The sequence below is a fragment of the Eumetopias jubatus genome, unplaced genomic scaffold (assembly GCF_037043125.1).
Source record: "Eumetopias jubatus isolate StellerSeaLion01/CBP00866 unplaced genomic scaffold, mEumJub1_p1.0 scaffold_15, whole genome shotgun sequence".
In the NCBI taxonomy this organism is placed as follows: Eukaryota; Metazoa; Chordata; class Mammalia; order Carnivora; family Otariidae; genus Eumetopias; species Eumetopias jubatus.
Window position 1 is genome coordinate 43308444 of NW_028274821.1, and position 18797 is coordinate 43327240.

Below are 18797 nucleotides of genomic sequence, written 5' to 3' on the forward strand. Positions count from 1 at the left end.
TCCATAGTCTCTCATGATTCATCTTCCCCTCCAATTCCCCCCCCTTCATTTTTCCCTTCCTACTATCTTTTTTTTTTTTTAACATATAATGTATTATTTGTTTCAGAGGTACAGGTCTGTGATTCAACAGTCTTACACAATTCACAGCGCTCCCATAGCACATGCCCTCCCCAATGTCTATCACCCAGCCACCCCATCCCTCCCACCCCCCACCGCTCCAGCAACCCTCAGTTTGTTTCCTGAGATTAAGAACTCCTCATATCAGTGAGATCATATGATACCTGTCTTTCTCTGATTGACTTATTTCGCTTAGCATAATACCCTTTAGTTCCATCCACGTTGTTGCAAATGGCAAGATTTCAGGATTTTTTTGATGGCTGCATAATATTCCATTTTATATATATATATATATATAAATTTATATATATATATAAATATATATATGTATATGTATATATATGTATATGTATATATATATAAATATATATATGTATAAATATATATATGTATATGTATATATATATATATGTATATATATACACACCACATCTTTTTTATCCATTCATCTGTTGATGGACATCTTGGCTCTTTCCATAGTTTGGCTGTTGTGGACATTGCTGCTATAAACATCGGGGTGCATGTACCCCTTTGGATCACTACATTTGTATCCTTGGGGTAAATACCCAGTAGTGCAATTGCTGGGTCGTAGGGTAGCTCTATTTTCAACTTTTGGGGGAACCTCCATACTGTTTTCCAGAATGGCTGCACCAGCTTGCATTCCTACCAACAGTGTAGGAGGGTTCCCCTTACTCCACATCCTCGCCAACACCTGTCTTTTCCTGACTTGTTAATTTTAGCCCTTCTGACTGGTGTGAGGTGGTATCTCGTTGAGGTTTTGATTTGGATTTCCCTGATGCCGAGCGATGTTGAGCACTTTTTCATGTGTCTGTTGGCCATTTGGATGTCTTCTTTGGAAAAATGTCTGTTCATGTCTTCTGCCCATTTCTTGATTGGATTATTTGTTCTTTGGGTGTTGAGTTTGATAAGTTCTTTATAGATTTTGGATACTAGCCCTTTATCTGGTGTGTCATTTGCAAATATCTGGGAGAGAGAGAATCTTAAGCAGACTCTACACCCAGCATTGATGTGGGGCTTGATCTCACCACCCTGAGATCATGACCTGAGCTGAAATCAAGAGTGGGACCCGTAACCAACTGAGCCACCCAGGTGCTCCTAAAATATTTTTAATTAGAAGTCAAGTAAAATAAACAATTAACATTATAGCTTAAAAAATTAGAATATAGTAGATACTCTCACTTTATTCCTGAAACTCACGTTGTTTTGCATCCTATTCTTGAAGCTCCTCCTCAAGTCATGTGCAGCATGTTTAATAAGGAGTAGGTATGGGAGTACAAAATAAATTGATACTTAAGAATCAAATGAACATCACTGATAGCTCAGAGATGGAATGAAGGTCAGGGTTTTCTATTAAGCATCCTACTTAATAACACAACAGTATGTTATAACTTGATGTGTCTTCTTGGTTGACAGGAAGATAGGGCTTTGGGGAAGGGTGCTGTTAAGAATGACCTGGATGCTTTCAAAAAGCTTGTAAGCGTGTAATGGGTGCTTAATAAATATCAGTTGAAAAAAATGAACAAAAGTTGGGTTGACAAAAGTTGAAGAAGTTTGGAAAGAGATAGTATCAGGATATGGATTTCAGTTTTGGCATGTTAGTTTCAAGTTCCAGCAGATAATCCAAGTGGAGGTATTATATTGAAAGTTGGAAATGTGGCATTGGTGATTGGGAGAGAGTCAGGACTGAATTAGAATTAGTAAGACTCTCAGACATGAGACCAGAAGCCAAGAAGGGGTAAATTTTCTGAGATAAGAGCTGTAGGGATAAGAGTGAAACTACGAATTGAGTCATGGACATGTCCTGTAATTAGGTATTGTTTAGGTATCTCTGGCAGGTGAAAAAAACATTCAGTTGAAAACTGGCAATTTTGGGGCTGCCTGGGTGGCTCAGTTGTTAAGCATCTGCCTTCAGCTCAGGTCATGATCCCAGGGTCCTGGGATCAAGCCCCGTATTGGGCTCCCTGCTGGGTGGGAAACCTGCTTCTCCCTCTCCCCCTGCTTGTGTTCCCTCTCTCGCTGTCTCTCTCTCTCTCTGTCAAATAAATAAAAATAAATAAAAAACTATGGCAGTTTTAATATCCTGAATATGTTTTCTACACAGCAAGGTATCTTTCATACCAAAACTAACTTGCCATTTTCCAGTCTTGAAAATTATGTATGCCTTCACAAAACTATAATTGTTTCTCTAAAAAATGTTTTCTTCCAAATGATACTCAAATAAGAGGGTAATTCTTATCTTAGCTACATACACATTTTCTTTGATTGGAATATTTTATAAAATTCTGGTTTTCTTCTGTTATGCACCTAAATCCCAAAAGTTTGCTTTCTGAATGTGGCTTAATATTTGGCATCCAGTTTTTATGTGTTCTTCATCTTAAACTAATAAACAGATACCATACTTGCACCGTTTACTTGAAAATTGATGGGCATGTCACCAGAAGTGAGAATTGTGATAATAGACATTATTATGAAAGCTAGTTAATCCTAATATTATCAATCAAAAGGTGGAACTTTTTAAATAAAATAATTTTTTCTTAGAAATCCAGCTTACCAATAATTGTGATTTTTTTTTTCCATAGAGAGAAACAGGACTACAAATAGAAATAAATGACCTTGTAAAACGGAAGATTGCAGTTGATGAAGAAAATGCTTTCTTAAGGAAAGAATTCAGCAACTTGCAGAAGAAATTTAAAGATAAAAGTCAAGAAGTTAAGGTGTGTTGGCTTGTACATAGTTTTACAGCACTGTTGCTTTGAAGTCCTACTTTAAGCTTTGTCAGCCTCTGTGGCACAGAAAGTGACAAGCTTGGAGGAAAAATTGCCCTAGGCCCTGCTGTACCATGCAGTTTTCTCACATGCAAAAACTGAGAAAGATGCTTTAAAGATAAGACTCCAAGCTTTATAACTTTCAGATAAATAGTTAATGATGGAAATGGAGCTAAGAAAGTAGGAGTGTGAATATGTGGCTTCTTGTAATTAGATTCTGATGGGACTGGCATTATTAATTGATAAAACCCAGGTCTGGGAGGATATGTCTGTGTGGGTCTCAAAAATAGCTGGGGACAGCATCAAAGGCAGCTTGATCAATTAATGGGCTCTTTGCAAATGTGTACTCATCAAAGCTGTCATCCAGTGAAAAAATATGACCCAGCCACCTGCATGAAAAGAGGCCAATAAAAGTATACAGGTGACCTTGGCCATCAAATATAGAAGAAGCTGCTGTGAGGGTAAAACTGTACAGTTTATATTTGCTGATTAGTTCTCACCTTTTTTGTTGTTGTTGTTTTGTTTATCGGCCCTTGTGGTACTGTTCTACAGGACACTAAGGAGTGTGTACAGAATAAGGAAGAGCAAAACAGACTGGTTATAAAAAATCTGGAGGAGGAAAATGAGAAATTAAGTACCCGCTGCGCTGACCTGCTAAATGACCTGGAGAAACTGAGGAAGCAAGAAGCACATTGGAGAAAAGAAAAACATAGCATTGATGCAAAAATAAAAGTATGCAGTGAGAGTGTAGAGAATGAGAATAATGCTGTTATTTCGGATCTAACTTCTTATAGGAAGTTTATTACATGTGGTTTTCTTTAAATAACAAGTTACATATTCAAATCCACCAGTGGGGACCAGCATTAATTTATATTCTTTCACTTAACGACCCACAGCTTTTTAAAAATTGATGTTGCAAAGCAGGAAACTGACTTCAAATAGTTATCTAAAATGTAATCATTAAAAAATAAAGGCTATAGCATTTTGAAATGAAAAATGTTTTGAAAAAACATATTTAAAATCATGAGGTTTGACATTTTTCAGTTAGAGCTTAAATTTATAAATATAGCTAGAATTCATTACAGTAGAGTTTTAAGAATGTATTTTCCAGGTCTTTTAAAAAATAAAATGTGAAGAAAGCACAAAGTTATTGAAAAATACTCATGTGTTTTGAAGATGGTGCTTTTCTTTGGCGTAAGAGGGCCTTATTCATAGTAAGATTTTATTTTTGTAGAAAATAAAAGGTACAATCAATCTTTATACTATGTCCATCAGTATTTTTCAAAGTAATACTTTTTTGGTGGCTTTCTCTTTGTCTTGAGAATGTTTTTGCTAAATTTTTTTTCCATTGAATTTCGGGTTTCTTTTTTACCATAGACTTTGTTGAAAAGGCCAGAAACAAATTTTCGTGCTAGTAAATATGATAGTGCCTCTATGTATGCACACATAAAAAGAATATATAACATAAGTACACACATGTATATATATATATAGCTATTAAAATGTACTAAGTATGGATATATGTGTATGTGTGTATGATCATTTCAGAGGTTAAGGGATATGTATTTCTGAGTGTGTGACTCATTTCATTTCACATATTTAAGGAAATACATTAAATCTTTTAGTGTATCATCAGGGAACAACTGAGCCATTGGGAGATTTGAATTCTGGTGCATTTGTTTTCTCAACTTTTATGTCAGTTTCTGCTTCCCTGCAACCTTTAAGCAGTTTGGTAGTGTGATAAGTGTGAATGGTACTTCCTTATGTTAATTCATAGGTATATGAGTATTTGATGATACTTTTCATATCACTGATGACTGTTCATTATGTGATTTTCTGTGATTTTTGTTCTATGACTTTTTTTTTAATTGGGGAGTATGTCTTATTAATTTGTAGACATTTTTTATTTATTCTGGGTAGTAATACTTTGTTTTATATATTACAAGTACTTTCTGTTCCATGAATCTCAAGTAAGGTGAATTGGATTTTGAAAAGTTTGTGGATCTAGAAAGAGTATGTGTTATTATTCTCCAGTGTTGCATTAGGAATCTTATATGCTAAAGTTTTCCCTATTCCAAAGTCTGTAATCTGCTTAGAATTTATTTTGGGGTATATTGTTTCACACCATTTATTCAATAGTTTATTGATTTGTGATGCAATCTCTCTCACATCTCAACGTGTTCATGTGTGTATAGGTTTGTTTCTGGACATCTTATTATTTTCATGGTTTTAGGTATTGTAGTTTTGTCTGCTTTTTCTTATTTTTGTAAGTCATGAACCCTATATGTGCTTCTTCACTATCTTATAATATTTAAGAACTATTTTGTTACTGGGGCACCTGGGTGGCTCAGTTGGTTGAGTTCTTAGTTTTGGCTCAGGGTTTGAGATTGAGTCCCGCAAGGTGCTCTGCACTCAGCAAGGAGTCTGCTGGAGATTCTCTCTCTCCCTCTCTCCCTCCCCTCACATTCATGCACATTCTCTCTGTCTTTCTATCTCTCTCTCCTTCTCTCTCTCAAATAAATAAATCTTAAAAGGAACCATTTTATTAGTTTTACTGAAAAATTCTGTTAAAAAGTAGATTGGAACCACACTTAGTTTATGAATTAATCTTGGGAGAATTGTGACCCTACTCTTCATGTATGTGGAATAAGATTTTGTAATTTTCTTAAAATGGCATTGTCCACTGTTACTAGATTTATTCCTAGCTACTAATATTATTGTAAAAAAGATTGTATAATGGTAAGTAATATTTCAATGATTTCTGGAAGGCAGGATTGTTACTGATTTATCTAACCTTTTCAATAATTTTTTCTAACTATCTTATTAATTCTAAAATGTACATTTTCTTGATTTTTCTACATTATTAAGAAAACTTTGCATCTTTCTGTCCTTTATAAAATATTAATTGGCATATAATTCACATTTAATCCATTTAAAATTCACAGTCCAAGTGCACTAGTTTTTAGTTTATGCAGAGTTGTACAATTACTACAATTACTTTTAGAACATTTTCATTATTTGAAAAAAAAACCCTGTAACCTTTAGCAATCACTCTGCATTTACCCCTTCACCCTGCATCTCTTGATAACCAGTAATCTGCTTTCTTTTTCTATAGATTTGTCTATTCTAAACATTTCATATAAATAAAATCATAGTATATGGTCTTTTGTGACTGACTTCTTCTACTTAGAATAATGTTTTCAGTGTTTATCCATGTTGTAGCATGTATCAGTACTATGTTCCTTTTTATTGTTGACTAATATTCCATTACATAGCTATCCTACATTTTATTTATTTATCTCCAGTGGATGGACATTTGTGTCTTTAGTGATGTTGCTATGACCATTTGTGTACAAGATTTCATGTACACATACATATATTTTTATTTCTTTTAGGTACATGCCAAGGATTGAGATTACTGGGTCACATGGTAACTGTTTTTAAGCTTTTGAGGAACTGTCAGACTGTTTTGAAAAGCAGCTATACCACTTTACATTGTAAACAGCAGTATGTGGGGGTTCTGATTTCATTTTGTTCTCATCAACACTTGTTATTGTCTCCCTTTTCGCTTTGTTTTTGTGGATGTGAAGTGGTGTCTCATTGTGGTTTTGATTTGCCTTTCCCTGATGGCTAATGATGTTGAGCCTCGTTTCATATGCTACTGGCTATTTGTCTATTTTTTAAGAAATGCATATTTCATTCCCTTTACATAAACTTCTGGATACAAGTCTCTTTTCAGCTGTATAATTTGAAACTATTTTCTTCAATTCTTGGAGTTGTTTTTACTTTATTAATGGTGTTTTTGAAGCATAAAAGTTTTAAATTTTGATAATTTATCCTTCTAAATTTTGACAATTTATCTTTCTTTTGTTACCCATGCTTTTGGTGTCATATCTGAGAAACCATTGCCTAACCAAAGATCAAGAAGATGGACACCTATGTTTTCTTCTAGAAGAGTTCTTCCAAGAGTTTTATAGTTTTATATCTTGTATTTAATTCTTTGATCCATTTGAGTTAACTTTTTAATATGGTGTTTGATGGGAATCGAACTTCATTCTTTTGCACATGTTATTCAGTTGTTCAAATACCATTTGTTGAAACAGACTATTCTTCCCCCCACCCCACTGCTACTGCCTTGGCATGTTTATTGAGTATCAGTGGACTGTAAATATAAGGGTTTATTCTGGACCTCTCTTCTGTCCATTTGATTTATACATTTATCCTCATGTCTGTGCCACACTGTTGATTATTGTAGATTTGTAATAGATTTTGAAATTGGGATATGTGTATCATCCAGATTTTTTATTCTTTTTTTTTTTCAAAATAGGCTATTTTGGTCTCTTGCATTTCCATATGAATTTTAGAATCATCTTTTCCATTTCTTACAAAAAAAGCAAGTTGGGTTTATTTTAATAGAGATTGCATTGAATCAGAAGATCGATTTGGCAAATATCACTATCTTAGCAGTATTGTAACTTCTACTCCATCAACACGAGTTGTTTCATTTTTTTTAGGTCTACTTTAATTTCTTTCAGTAATGTTTTGTGGTTTTCAGAGTATCATGCACTGCTTTCCAGAAGTATTTGCACTTCTTTGGGGATGTATTATTCCTTTTTTTTAATGGAATTCATTTCTTTTTTTTTTTTTAATTTAAATTCAATTAGCCAACATACAGTACATCATTAGTTTCTGATGTAGTGTTCAGTAATTGATCAGTTGTGTGTAACACCCAGTGCTCAGGTACATATTATTCCTAAATATTTAATTTTTACTCTATTCTAAGTGGAATTGTTTCTTCATTTCCTAATGTATAGGTATATAATTAATTTTTATATAGTGATTTTATATCCTGCAGCCTTGTTCAATAAGGTTGATTCTTTAGGACTTTCTGTATGTAAGATCATGTCATCTACAAATAGAGATAGTATTACTTCTTCTTTTCCAATCTGGATGCCTTTTATTTCATTTTATTGCCCATTACCCTGGCTAGAATCTCTAGTATGTAATTGAATAGAAAAAAAGAGTAGACATCTATGTCTTGTTCCTGATCTCATGGGGAAAGGATCTACTCTTTCACCCTTAAATATGATATTTGCTCTGAGGTTTTGTTGATACACTTTATCAGATTGAGGAAGTTTCCCTCTATTCCTAGTTTTTGAATGTTTTTATCATGAAGGGGTTTTGGATTTTGGATTTTGGCAAATGCTTTTTTTTATATCTATTGAAATGATCATGTGGTTTTTGTATTTTATTCTATGGGTATGGTATGTTATTTTACTTGAATTTGGATATTAAATCAACTTTATGTTGCTGGGATATTTTTATCTTTATCTGGCTTTGGTACCAAGATAAACCTGGCCTTGTAGAAAGAATTAGAAAATGTTTCCTCCTCTCATATTTTTTGGAAGAGTTCAAGAAGAATTGGTATTCATTCTTTTAAAATGTTTGGTAGAGGGGTGTCTGGGCAGCTTAGTCAGTTAAGCATCCAACTCTTGATTTTGGCTTGGGTTGTGATCCTCAGGGTTGTGAGATTGAGCCCTGTGTTGGGCTCTGCTTTCAGCAGGGAGTCTGCTTCTCTCCCTCTCCCTCTGCCCCCTATGCTTTCTCTCTCTTTCTCTCAAATAAATAAAAAAAAATAAAATAAAATGTTTGGTAGAATTCACTAGTGAAGCAATCTGAATTTTTTATGTTGGGTAGTTTTGATAACTGATTAAACCTCTTCAGTTAATATAGGTCTGTTGAGATTTTCTATTTGTTCTTGAATTAGTTTAGGTGATTTGTGTGTTTCTAAGAATTTGTCAGTTTCATCTTGTCATCTAATTTATTGATATCAAATTGCTTACAGTACTCTCTAATAATCCTTTTTATTTCTGTATAGTTTGTAGTAGTGTCTTCACTTTGATTTTTGATTTTAGTTATTTACACTCTTTCTCTTTTTTCTTTGTTATTCTAACTAAAGGTTTGTTCATTTTGTTGCTATTTTCAGAGAGTCAGCTTTTGCTTTAACTTATTCTTTATTGTTTTGCTGTTCCCTTTTTAAAAAATTTCCACACTAATCTTTATTATTTCTTCTTTTCTGTTTGGTTTTGCTTTGATATTTGTTTTCTGTTTCTTCAAGGTGTAAAATTAGATGATTAATTTGAGATATGTTTTCTTTTTTAATGTTGGCATTTATAGCCCTCTGGGGACTGCCTTTGCTGCATCCTGTAAGTATTAGTATTTATGTTTTGCTTTCATTCATTTCTGAATATTTTCTGACTCTTGTGATTTCTTCTTTGACCTATTGGTTGTTTATGAGTGTATTATTTAATTTCCACATATTTTTAAAAAATTTTCTTGTTATTGAGTTTAGCTGCAATTCACTGTGGTTGGAAGAGATACTTTGTATAATTAGAATGTTTTTAAATTGATTAAGAATTGTTTTATGGCTAACATATGGTCAAATATGGAGGATGTTCCATGTGTACTTGAGAAAAATATATATTCGGCGCTTTTGGAGTAGTGTGTTCCATATACATCTGTTAGGGCTACTTAGTTTATAGTGTGGTTTAAGCCCTCTTCCTCCTTATTGACCTTCTGCTTAAAGGTTCTATTCATTATTTAAAGTGGAGTATTGAATTCTCCAACTATTACTGTAGAGAACTGTCTATTTCTCCTTTCAGTTCTGTAATTGTTTATATATTTAAGGGCGGTGTTGTTTGGTTTGTTGTTATATCTTCTTGATGAATTGATTCTTTAATCAATGTATAAGTCCTCCTTTTGCTTTTTGTAACAATTTTTGACTTAAAGTATATTTTGTCCAATATTATTATAGCTATTCCAGCTCTCTTTGTTTATTATTTCCATAGTTATCTTTTCCCATTCTTTCATTTTCAGTCTATTTCTGTCTTTGGATCTAAAGTGAGTATATTTTCAAAAAAATTTTAACTCCAGTATGATTAACATACAGTGTTATACTAGTTTCAGAGGTACAATATAGTGATTTAGCAATTGTATACATAATGCTCATAATGATGTCTACCCTTAATGCCCTTCATCTGTTTCACCCATCCCTCCCCACCTCAGTTTGGTAACTATCAGTTTGTTCTCTGTATTCAAGTATCTGGGGTTTTTTTTGTGTCTTTTTTCTTTGTCCATTTGTTTGTTTCTTCAATTCCACATATAAGTGAAATTATATGTTGTTTATCTTTTTCTGACTGACTTATTTAAAGTGAGTCTGTTTTAATCAACATGTTGTATAATGTTTTCTTTTTTTATTTTATTTTTTAAAGTTTATTTTTTTAAAGATTTATTTATTTATTTATTTGACAGATAGCACAAATAGGCAGAGAGGCAGGCAAAGGGAGAGGGAGAAGCAGGCTCCCTGCTGAGCAGGGAGCCTGACGTGGAGCTCTATCCCAGGACTCTGGGATCATGACCTGAGCCAAAGGCAGCCACTTCACTGACTGAGCCACCCAGGTGCCCCAGTATAATGTTTTCTTTATCCATTCTGTTAATATCTTCCTTTTGATTAGAGAGTTAAATCCATGTATATATAAAGTAATTCCTAGTTAGAAAGGACTAACTTCTGACATTTTATTATTTATTCACTGTATGTCTGATAGGTATTTTTTTCCCTCATGGTATTTTTTCCCCTCATTTCCTCAGTTACTGTCTTCCTTTGTATTTGGTTGATTTGTTATAGTGGCACTTCCCTTCTCATTTTTTTGTGTGTATATTCTATTGATATATTTTCTTTGTGGTTACCATGGATTTACATTTGTCATCATGAACTTAAAATAATATAATTTGAATTTATGCCATCTTGTACAATAGCAATACTAAAACTCATCTATATTGCTCTTCCCCTCTACTTTACATTATTGTTGTCACAAGTTACATCATAATAAATTGTGTGCCCTTTAACATAGATGTATAATTTTGTATGTTTGTCTTTGAAATGTGGTAAATAAAAAGTAGAGTAACAAACCAAATATTGCATAATAATGCTGGCTTATGGATTTATCTTTACTGGGGTCTTTATTTCTTCATATGGCGTTGAGTTACGATCTTACTTCCTTTCAGTTTAATCTGAAGGACTCCCATTAGCATTTCCTGTAGGGCAGATCTGTTAATGAACTCCCTCAGCCTCCCCTATTAATAAACACTCTTTGTATGTTCCTTTTGTTTACCACTGAATCTCTTAATTCTGTCTAAATTTTGAAGGACAGTTTTGCTGGGTATGTTGATACTTCTTTACTTTCAACACTTTAAATATGTTATCCCACTGCCTTCTAGCCTCCATGGTTTCTGATGAGAAATTAGTTATTAATCTCATTAAGGATCTCTTCTATGTGACAAGTCACTCTTACTTTCAAGATTCTTTTTGCGGGGGCTATATTTCAAAAGGTTGTTAATAATTTGTAAGTCTCTTTCTGTTGATCATTCTTGGGAGTTTGTTGAGTCCTTTGGATTTGTAGGTGCATGTCTTCCATCAAAATTGGGACTGTCATGGCTGTTATTTCTTCAAATGTTATTTCTGCTTCCTCTTCTGTCTCTTGTCTTTCTGGGACCCCCATAATGTATATGTTGGTCTAGTTAATGGTGTCCCATAGTTTTCAAATAGGGTCTGTTCAGTTTTCTTCATGTTCTTTTTGGTGTTCAGTTTCAATAATTTTACATGTTTTTCTTCTAGCTTGCTGATTCTTTCTTCTTCCTACTCTGCATCTGTTGTTGGATACTTGGAAAATCATCCATTTTTGTTATTGTACTTTTTTAGCTCCAGAATTTGTTTGATTCCTTTTACTAATTTCTTTCTCTTTAATTGATATTCTTTTGATTTATACATTGTTTTTCTGGTTTCCTGTAGACTTTTTTCATGTTTTTCTTCAGCACTGTAAGGATATTTAGGATAGTTATTTTAAAGTGTTTGCCTTATAAATCTGATATCTGGGGTTCCTCAGGAATGGTTTCTGCTAATTTGTATGTTCCTTTGGTTAGGCCATACTTTCCTGGTTTTTGTTTGTTGGCTTGTTTTTTGTTTTGTTTTGTTTTTGTAGGCCTCGTGATATTTTGTTGTTGTTGGAAGTTGGGCATATGCATATATGGTAACTCTGGAAGTCAGATTCTACCCCTTCCTGAAGCCTTGCTGCTTTTTTAACTGTTGGAGGCTGTGGTAGTCTGTTTAGATAATCTTCCAATCTACATTTGTTAGAGTGTAAGGTCACTTGTATAAGGTCACTGAGGTTTCTATCCTTTAGCTTTTGTTCACCTCACATTGCCTCACAGTTATCCCTGAATGGCAGGAGCCAAAATAAACAGACAAAACACAAAGAAGCAAAAAAAAAAAAAAAAAAATACATCTACAGACACAAAACAAATCCCTCTCCCAGTCTTTGTATTGACTCTGTGCTAAGACACTCCTTCAATAATTAGCCATATTTGCCCTGAGCTCAGAGCTCAGCCAGGGGTAAAACTTCGGGTCTTCTTTTCTCTTTTCTGAGCATGCATCTTTCTCTGAGCCTCTCTATGGCTTTCTAAACTCTCCCAAATCAGTAGGTATTTTTGAAAGTCCTAATGTCCCCAAGAATCTCCCAAGGCTTTTGCTCCCATGTCTGAGGCATTCTGTTGTATATCTCAACCAATAATCTTTTGTCCCACACATCTGTGGTTTGTTAGTTTACCTTGTGGTATTTTTGAGCCATTTATCCAGTCTTTGTTCCCAGTTAGATCAAATAGACACATTCACTTTGCATCATTCCTTCAGGTAGCCCTCAGATAAATTAGAATAGACCCACATATTAATTTACTGTAAAGTCTGTTCTGCTTCCTCCCAAACCAGGAACCAGCATCTCCAGCTGGGAATATGGGCTACTGCCATTCTAAGAATATCACTGCTTTAAGATTCAGTCTTTGAAATGGTTAGCTTTCTGGAGACAGTGTGGGGAAGGGCAAGTGAAAACTCCATAAAACTTTTGTCCCATTTTTAACTTGCTTTTATTTTTTAGCTCATTATTTGCTTGGTTGTTGTAAACCTTTGAATGCATTCCATAGTTTTTCTAACATTGGTTCTGAGAGTTTCTGCTTTCTTTTTGATATTTCTGCCAGGGCAAGAGTGCTTGGAGCTGCGTACTCTATTATTTTCCTCATGTCACTCATCACCTTTAGTTTTAAATGATAGCTTTACTGTATATATGTTTCTGTGTTGGCAGGTGTTTTTGTTTGTTTGTTTGTTTGTTTCTTTGAGGACTTTGAATTGTTTTCTCACTGTCTCTGGCATCTATTATTTCTGAAGAAAAGTCAGTTAATTTTATTGAGGTCTCTTGAAAATGAGGAGTGGTTTTTCTCTTGTGTCTAAGATTTTCTTGTTTTCAGCTCTCAGTATTTTTACTGTATGTCTGTTTGTGGATTTATACATATACAATACTTGGTGATTGTTGAGCTTCACAGATGTTTAGATTAATTTTTTCAGGATTTTTGGGTAGTTTTCAGTCATTATTTCTTTGAATTTTTCTTCTATTTTTATTCTCTTGCCTGTTCTTCTGGTAGTCCCATTATGCTTATGTTGGTGCATTTTGTGGTGTCCACATTTCTCTGGGGCTGTTAACTTTTTTGTTATTCTTTTTTTCTTGATTTATCTTTGTTTTTTCTTATTTTTGTCATCTTGTATTAAGTATTCAGCTACGCTAGTGAATTTTTTGGTGCTCTTCATTTTGTTTATTTTGCTTTTTAACACCAGGATTTCCATTTCCATTTGGATGTTTTAAAATAATTTATATCACTTTATTGGCATTTTTTTTATTGGATGAGACCTTGTCATCTTATCTTTTTTTGTTTTTTTTAATGATAGGGTATATTTTAAAGAATGGTTTTGTTTAGTTATTTCTATTGCCTGCTTCCTTTCCTCTTTTTTTGCATGTAGTAATTTTTTGTTGGAAAATGGACATTTAAAATTGTATATGATAGCAGTTTTGGATACTGATTCCTTACTACCCTATCCTCAGGGATGTCTGCTTATTTGTTTTTTAGTGGTTTGGCTGGACCATTTTACTAAAGTCCATTTCTCCTGCTTTTCAGAAAGCCAGACTTGGACATTTGCACATTCACCATGGGATCATAGTGATTTTAGCAGAGATCTCTCTCACTGTCTCTTCTCTTGATCTCTCTATTAATGTCTGTCATTGTTGGTATCACACCCAGCTGTTGCTCATTAGAAATTGCTAGCTGATTTTTCTATTTTTTTTGACAATGTCCTGGGATACAGATTACTTTACAGTTTGGTCAGATTAAATGTGACCTCTGTCAGGTTGGTTTTTTTTTTTTTAACTGTGGTAAAGTACACATAACATAAGATTTACAATCTTTACCATTTTTTAAAAAAGATTTTATTTATTTATTTGTCAGAGTGAGAGCACGCACAAGCAGGGGGAGTGGCAGGCAGAGGGAGAAGCAGGCTCCCTGCTGAGCAAGAAGTCCGATGCTGAACCTGATCCCAAGACCCTGGGATCATGACCTGAGCCGAAGGCAGATGCTTAACCGACCAAGCCCCCCAGCCATCCCAGTCTTTACCATTTTTAAGTATACAGTTCAGTAGTGTTAAGTATAGTCACATTACCGTGCAGCCAGTATCCAGAACTTTTTCATCTTTCAAACATGAATCTGTACTCATTAAACAACTCTGTCATTTTCCCTCCCTGGCATCTACCATTCTTTCTGTTTTTATGAGTTTGATTACTCTAGATATCTCATACAAAAGGAATCATACAGTATTTTTAGTTTTTGAAGCTGGCTTATTTTGCTTTACCCAGTGGTCTCAGGTTCCATCCATGTGTTGCATATGTCAAAATTTCCTTCCTTTTTATTTATTTATGTATTTTATTTTTTGGAGAGAGAGAGCACACAAGTGGGGGGTAGGGCTAGAGGAAGAGGGTGAGAGAGAATCTTAAGCAGGCTCCAAGCCCATCATGGAGCCTGACGCAGGGCTCAGTCTCACAACCCTGAGATCATGACCTGAGCCAAAATCAAGAGTCAGATGCTACCCTGGCACCCCAAAATTTCCTTCCTTTTAAAAAAAAATTGTGGTAAAAACCACATAAAATTTACCACTATAAAAATTTTTAAATGTATAGTTCAGTAGTATTAAGTAAATATACATTGCTGTGAAAGGTATACTAGGACTTTGACTTGTAGAAACTGCATGTCTCTGCTCTTTAATTAATTCCTTATTCCCTTTTTACCTAGCCCTTGGTAGCCACCATTCTAGTTTTGTGTGTCCATTAATTTGACTACTTTAGATGCCTCATATAAATGGAATCATATAGTAATTGTCCTTTAGTGACTGGTTTATTTAATTTAGCATAGTTTCCTCAAGGTTCATCCATGTTGTAGCATGTGACAGGATTTCTTTCTTTTTAAAGCTTCGTTGTTTTCTGTTTTATGTATAGGCCCCATTTTTAATCTATTCATCCAACATATAGGTGGTTCTACCTCTAGGCTATTATGAACAGTGCTGGTATGAACATGGGTGTGCAAATATCTCTTCAAGACTCTGCTCTAAGAAGTGAAATTGCTGGATTATAATGGTAGTTACATTTATTTATTTTTATTTTTAAAATTTCTTTAAAGATCTTATTTATTTGAGAGAGAGAGAGAGAGCACAATAGGGGGGAGGGGCATGGGAGAGGAACAAGCAGACTCCCCGCTGAGTGTATGGCCTGACAAGGGGGTCGATCCCAGGACCCTGAGATCATGACCTGAGCCGAAATCAGACGGCTAACCAACTGAGGACTGAGCCACTCAGGTGCCCCTAGTAGTTGCATTTTTAATGTTTTGAGCAATTAACCACCCCTCCATATGGGTTATATCATTTATAGTCCCCAGCAGTTTACAGGGGTTTCAGCTTTCTCATATCCATGCCAGTACTCTTTTTTTCCCCCGTCTCTTTCTTTTTTTTTTTTTTTTTAAGATTTATTTATTTATTTGGGAGAGAGAGAGTGCACGTGAGTGTGCATGCATGAGTGAGGGGAGGGGCAAAGGGACAGGAGAAGGAGAGAATCTCAAGCAGACTCTCCAGTGAGTGTAGAGTTGGATGTGGGGCTGGATCCAATGACCCTGAGATCATGAGCTGAGCTGAAATGAAGAGTCAGTTGCTTAACCAACTAAGCCACTCAGGCACCCTCCTTCTCTCTCTTCCTGTTATTCCTCTGTGTAGGAAATGGAGTGAGAAGTACTTGGAGTGCTTTCTTAGCTGAAAGCCAATATTTTTATCTTCAAAATATTACTCTAGCTACTATAGGGTAATATATGAAGTATGAAATCATGGCTAGACTAGAGTAGTGCTTGATGTAAAACCTACTGCTCACTTCTGCAAATAATGAATGTATAGCATTTATGTGGGTATACTCTATTTTTAGATATTATATTTATTTAATACTTTATGAAAATAATCAAAATTAGTTTTATATTTTGGAGAAAATATAGCTTTAGAAAATAACATTAATTTTGAAATAGTTTTAAAATGAATAAAAAAACAGAATTATCTGGAAGAAAAAGCCAACTTTGAAAAACTTGAGGAAAAATTTCATTACAATCAGGGGAACTGAGCATTATCTGAATTTCAAATATTATAAAATTATGTTGATATTTGACAACATCGCAGTGTTGTTCCTTCTTCCCCTAGTGTAGCTATGTGTATACATTTAAAATAGAGGAAATGATGAAATATCTGCTGTTTGTCCCAACTACTATTTAAGTAAATGAACTCATTTTTTATTCATGTAATTAATAGCTTTTTCATTGTACAATAATTTCTATATTGTAATTTCAATAAGTACATTTCTACATAGATTTTCACATTTAATTGCTTCAAATTCTTAGCTTTTGTACCAGGAAGCTATGATACTTGTTCATTTTCTAAAAAAAGTAAACTGTGACTGGTATTAAAGTTACTGTTTTGTACTAAAATTTTTTTATTTAAGTGAAAACAAAAAATTAAAAACACTACCAATTTTTTACTCTCCTTTTGTAGATTAGTTAAATATAATTCATTTACATTTATTTATTTGATACTTATATTTGATTGTGATATATGTCCTCTGATTTTAGGCCTTTGAAGACAGTTTAATCGAAGCAAGGAAAGAAATTGAAGTATCAGAGAGTAAATATAATGCTGTATCGTTACAGTTGGATAATAAACAGACTGAACTTAAACAAAAGGATATGGATATTACCCTTGTCAGGCAAGTATATTCAATTTTTTAAATTTAACATTATAGTAAAGTCATTAGTTATTCAGAATGGCGACATATATGTTTATTATTAGCACTCTAAAATGACAACAGTATGTCTTCTATGAGGACATATGTTTGTGTATTGAAACTATCTGGAATTACGTATACCAAACTGAGAATAGTTAACTAAGAGAATCAGGGGTTTCACAGGATTGGGAAGAGCATTCTGAAAGAGTAGTCTTGTCTACATTTTTAACAAGGACAGTGCATTCACTCATTGTTTCCTTCTAAAAAATTCCCAGCCAGGTGTTATATAATATTCATTATTCTTCTAATAGGCAATGTATGAGAAATCCAGTTTTGACTTTTTATTTTATTATGTTCTAAATAGTTTGGTTTGTGAGATATTCTTTCGATACCAAAATGGTCAATTTGTAGCACTACTCACAAAGTAGAATTACTTGAAAAAGTTGTTTTTAAGTGTTTTGAAATAATTTATACTACCTAATAACTTACTTCAGTTACTTGTATCAGAAAATGGTATTAAAATAAATCATAAATATATAAATGTATATGCATGCATATATTATCTGTGTACACATACATACAGATACACGTATGTATGTATGTATGTGCATTTTTTATTTAAACTAGTTAAAATAAATAATACAATCAAAGTTTATCATATACTTCTATAAGCACAATTTCATTTTCTGGTTGTACTATTATATGTTTATATACACACACAAACGTGAGATATTTATATATGTAATATATAAATTCTATGTATTTGTATTATATTCAATAATAATTGTGTGGTTAAAACTTGATATGTATGTATTTTTGTATATGTCTGTATTCAGTACATATTTATATGTCTTTATATATATTTAGTACATTGTAAGAGCTATAGATATGTCAGGGCAGGAGTTTTGGTTAGGTAGCAGTTAATGTATATATATTAATTTATTACCTAAGCAAAACTTCACTGTATCACAATTTAAAAATCATCTTATCATAGGGTTGAGGAAAAGTATAAAATTAAGGATGATTGACTGGTTGGCTTATCTATTCATGGTATGATTATTTTTTAAGACTAAAATTCGATAAAGTCAGAAAAGTAATTTTAAATAGTTATAGAATCATACATTTATAAGAAACCTTAAAATTATCATTTATTCCTGTCTTCTTCTCAGTAAGATAATATGCCTTTTAGTATTTGTTTGATACTTTTGGTTTATAAGTTGAGGTACTTTTCAAGGCTGTTCTTTTCACTGTATATCGTTTAAATTTGAACATTGTTTCAGATATTGAGTTGAAATTTGCTTTTTTATAATATCCACCCATTTATCTTGAATCCTTATCTAGAGACTCTCAGAAACAATCTAATCTCTATTCTGTACCATAGATCTTCAAATAAGAGAAGATTATTTTCAAATAATCTTCAAATAATATTTTTACCCATAACTTTATCTTTTCATTAATTAACTACTCTTATTTCTCATAACTTTTCATGTATATATTTCATAGATGTTATACTAGTTTCAGTTGCATTTCTGAATGCATTCCATATCATCAGTATCTATATCATCAATATTTTTCTTAAAATATAGCACCTATAACTGCACAAAATATTCCAATGATGACCTATCTCTTTTAGGGTATGATTTGGATGGAACATGGGATT

General features: G+C 33.4%; 1 protein-coding gene across 2 annotated transcripts in view; it reads left to right on the forward strand.

Moving 5' to 3' along the window:
* CNTLN (centlein) overlaps nt 1-18797 on the forward strand; it is a 298123-nt gene that overhangs the window by 102920 nt on the left and 176406 nt on the right. For both annotated transcript variants that reach the window (XM_028107236.2, XM_028107237.2), the window contains exons 4-6: nt 2718-2852; nt 3456-3635; nt 16986-17123. In XM_028107236.2, coding sequence (XP_027963037.1) covers nt 2718-2852; nt 3456-3635; nt 16986-17123 — 453 coding nt within the window. The remainder of the gene's footprint in view (nt 1-2717; nt 2853-3455; nt 3636-16985; nt 17124-18797) is intronic.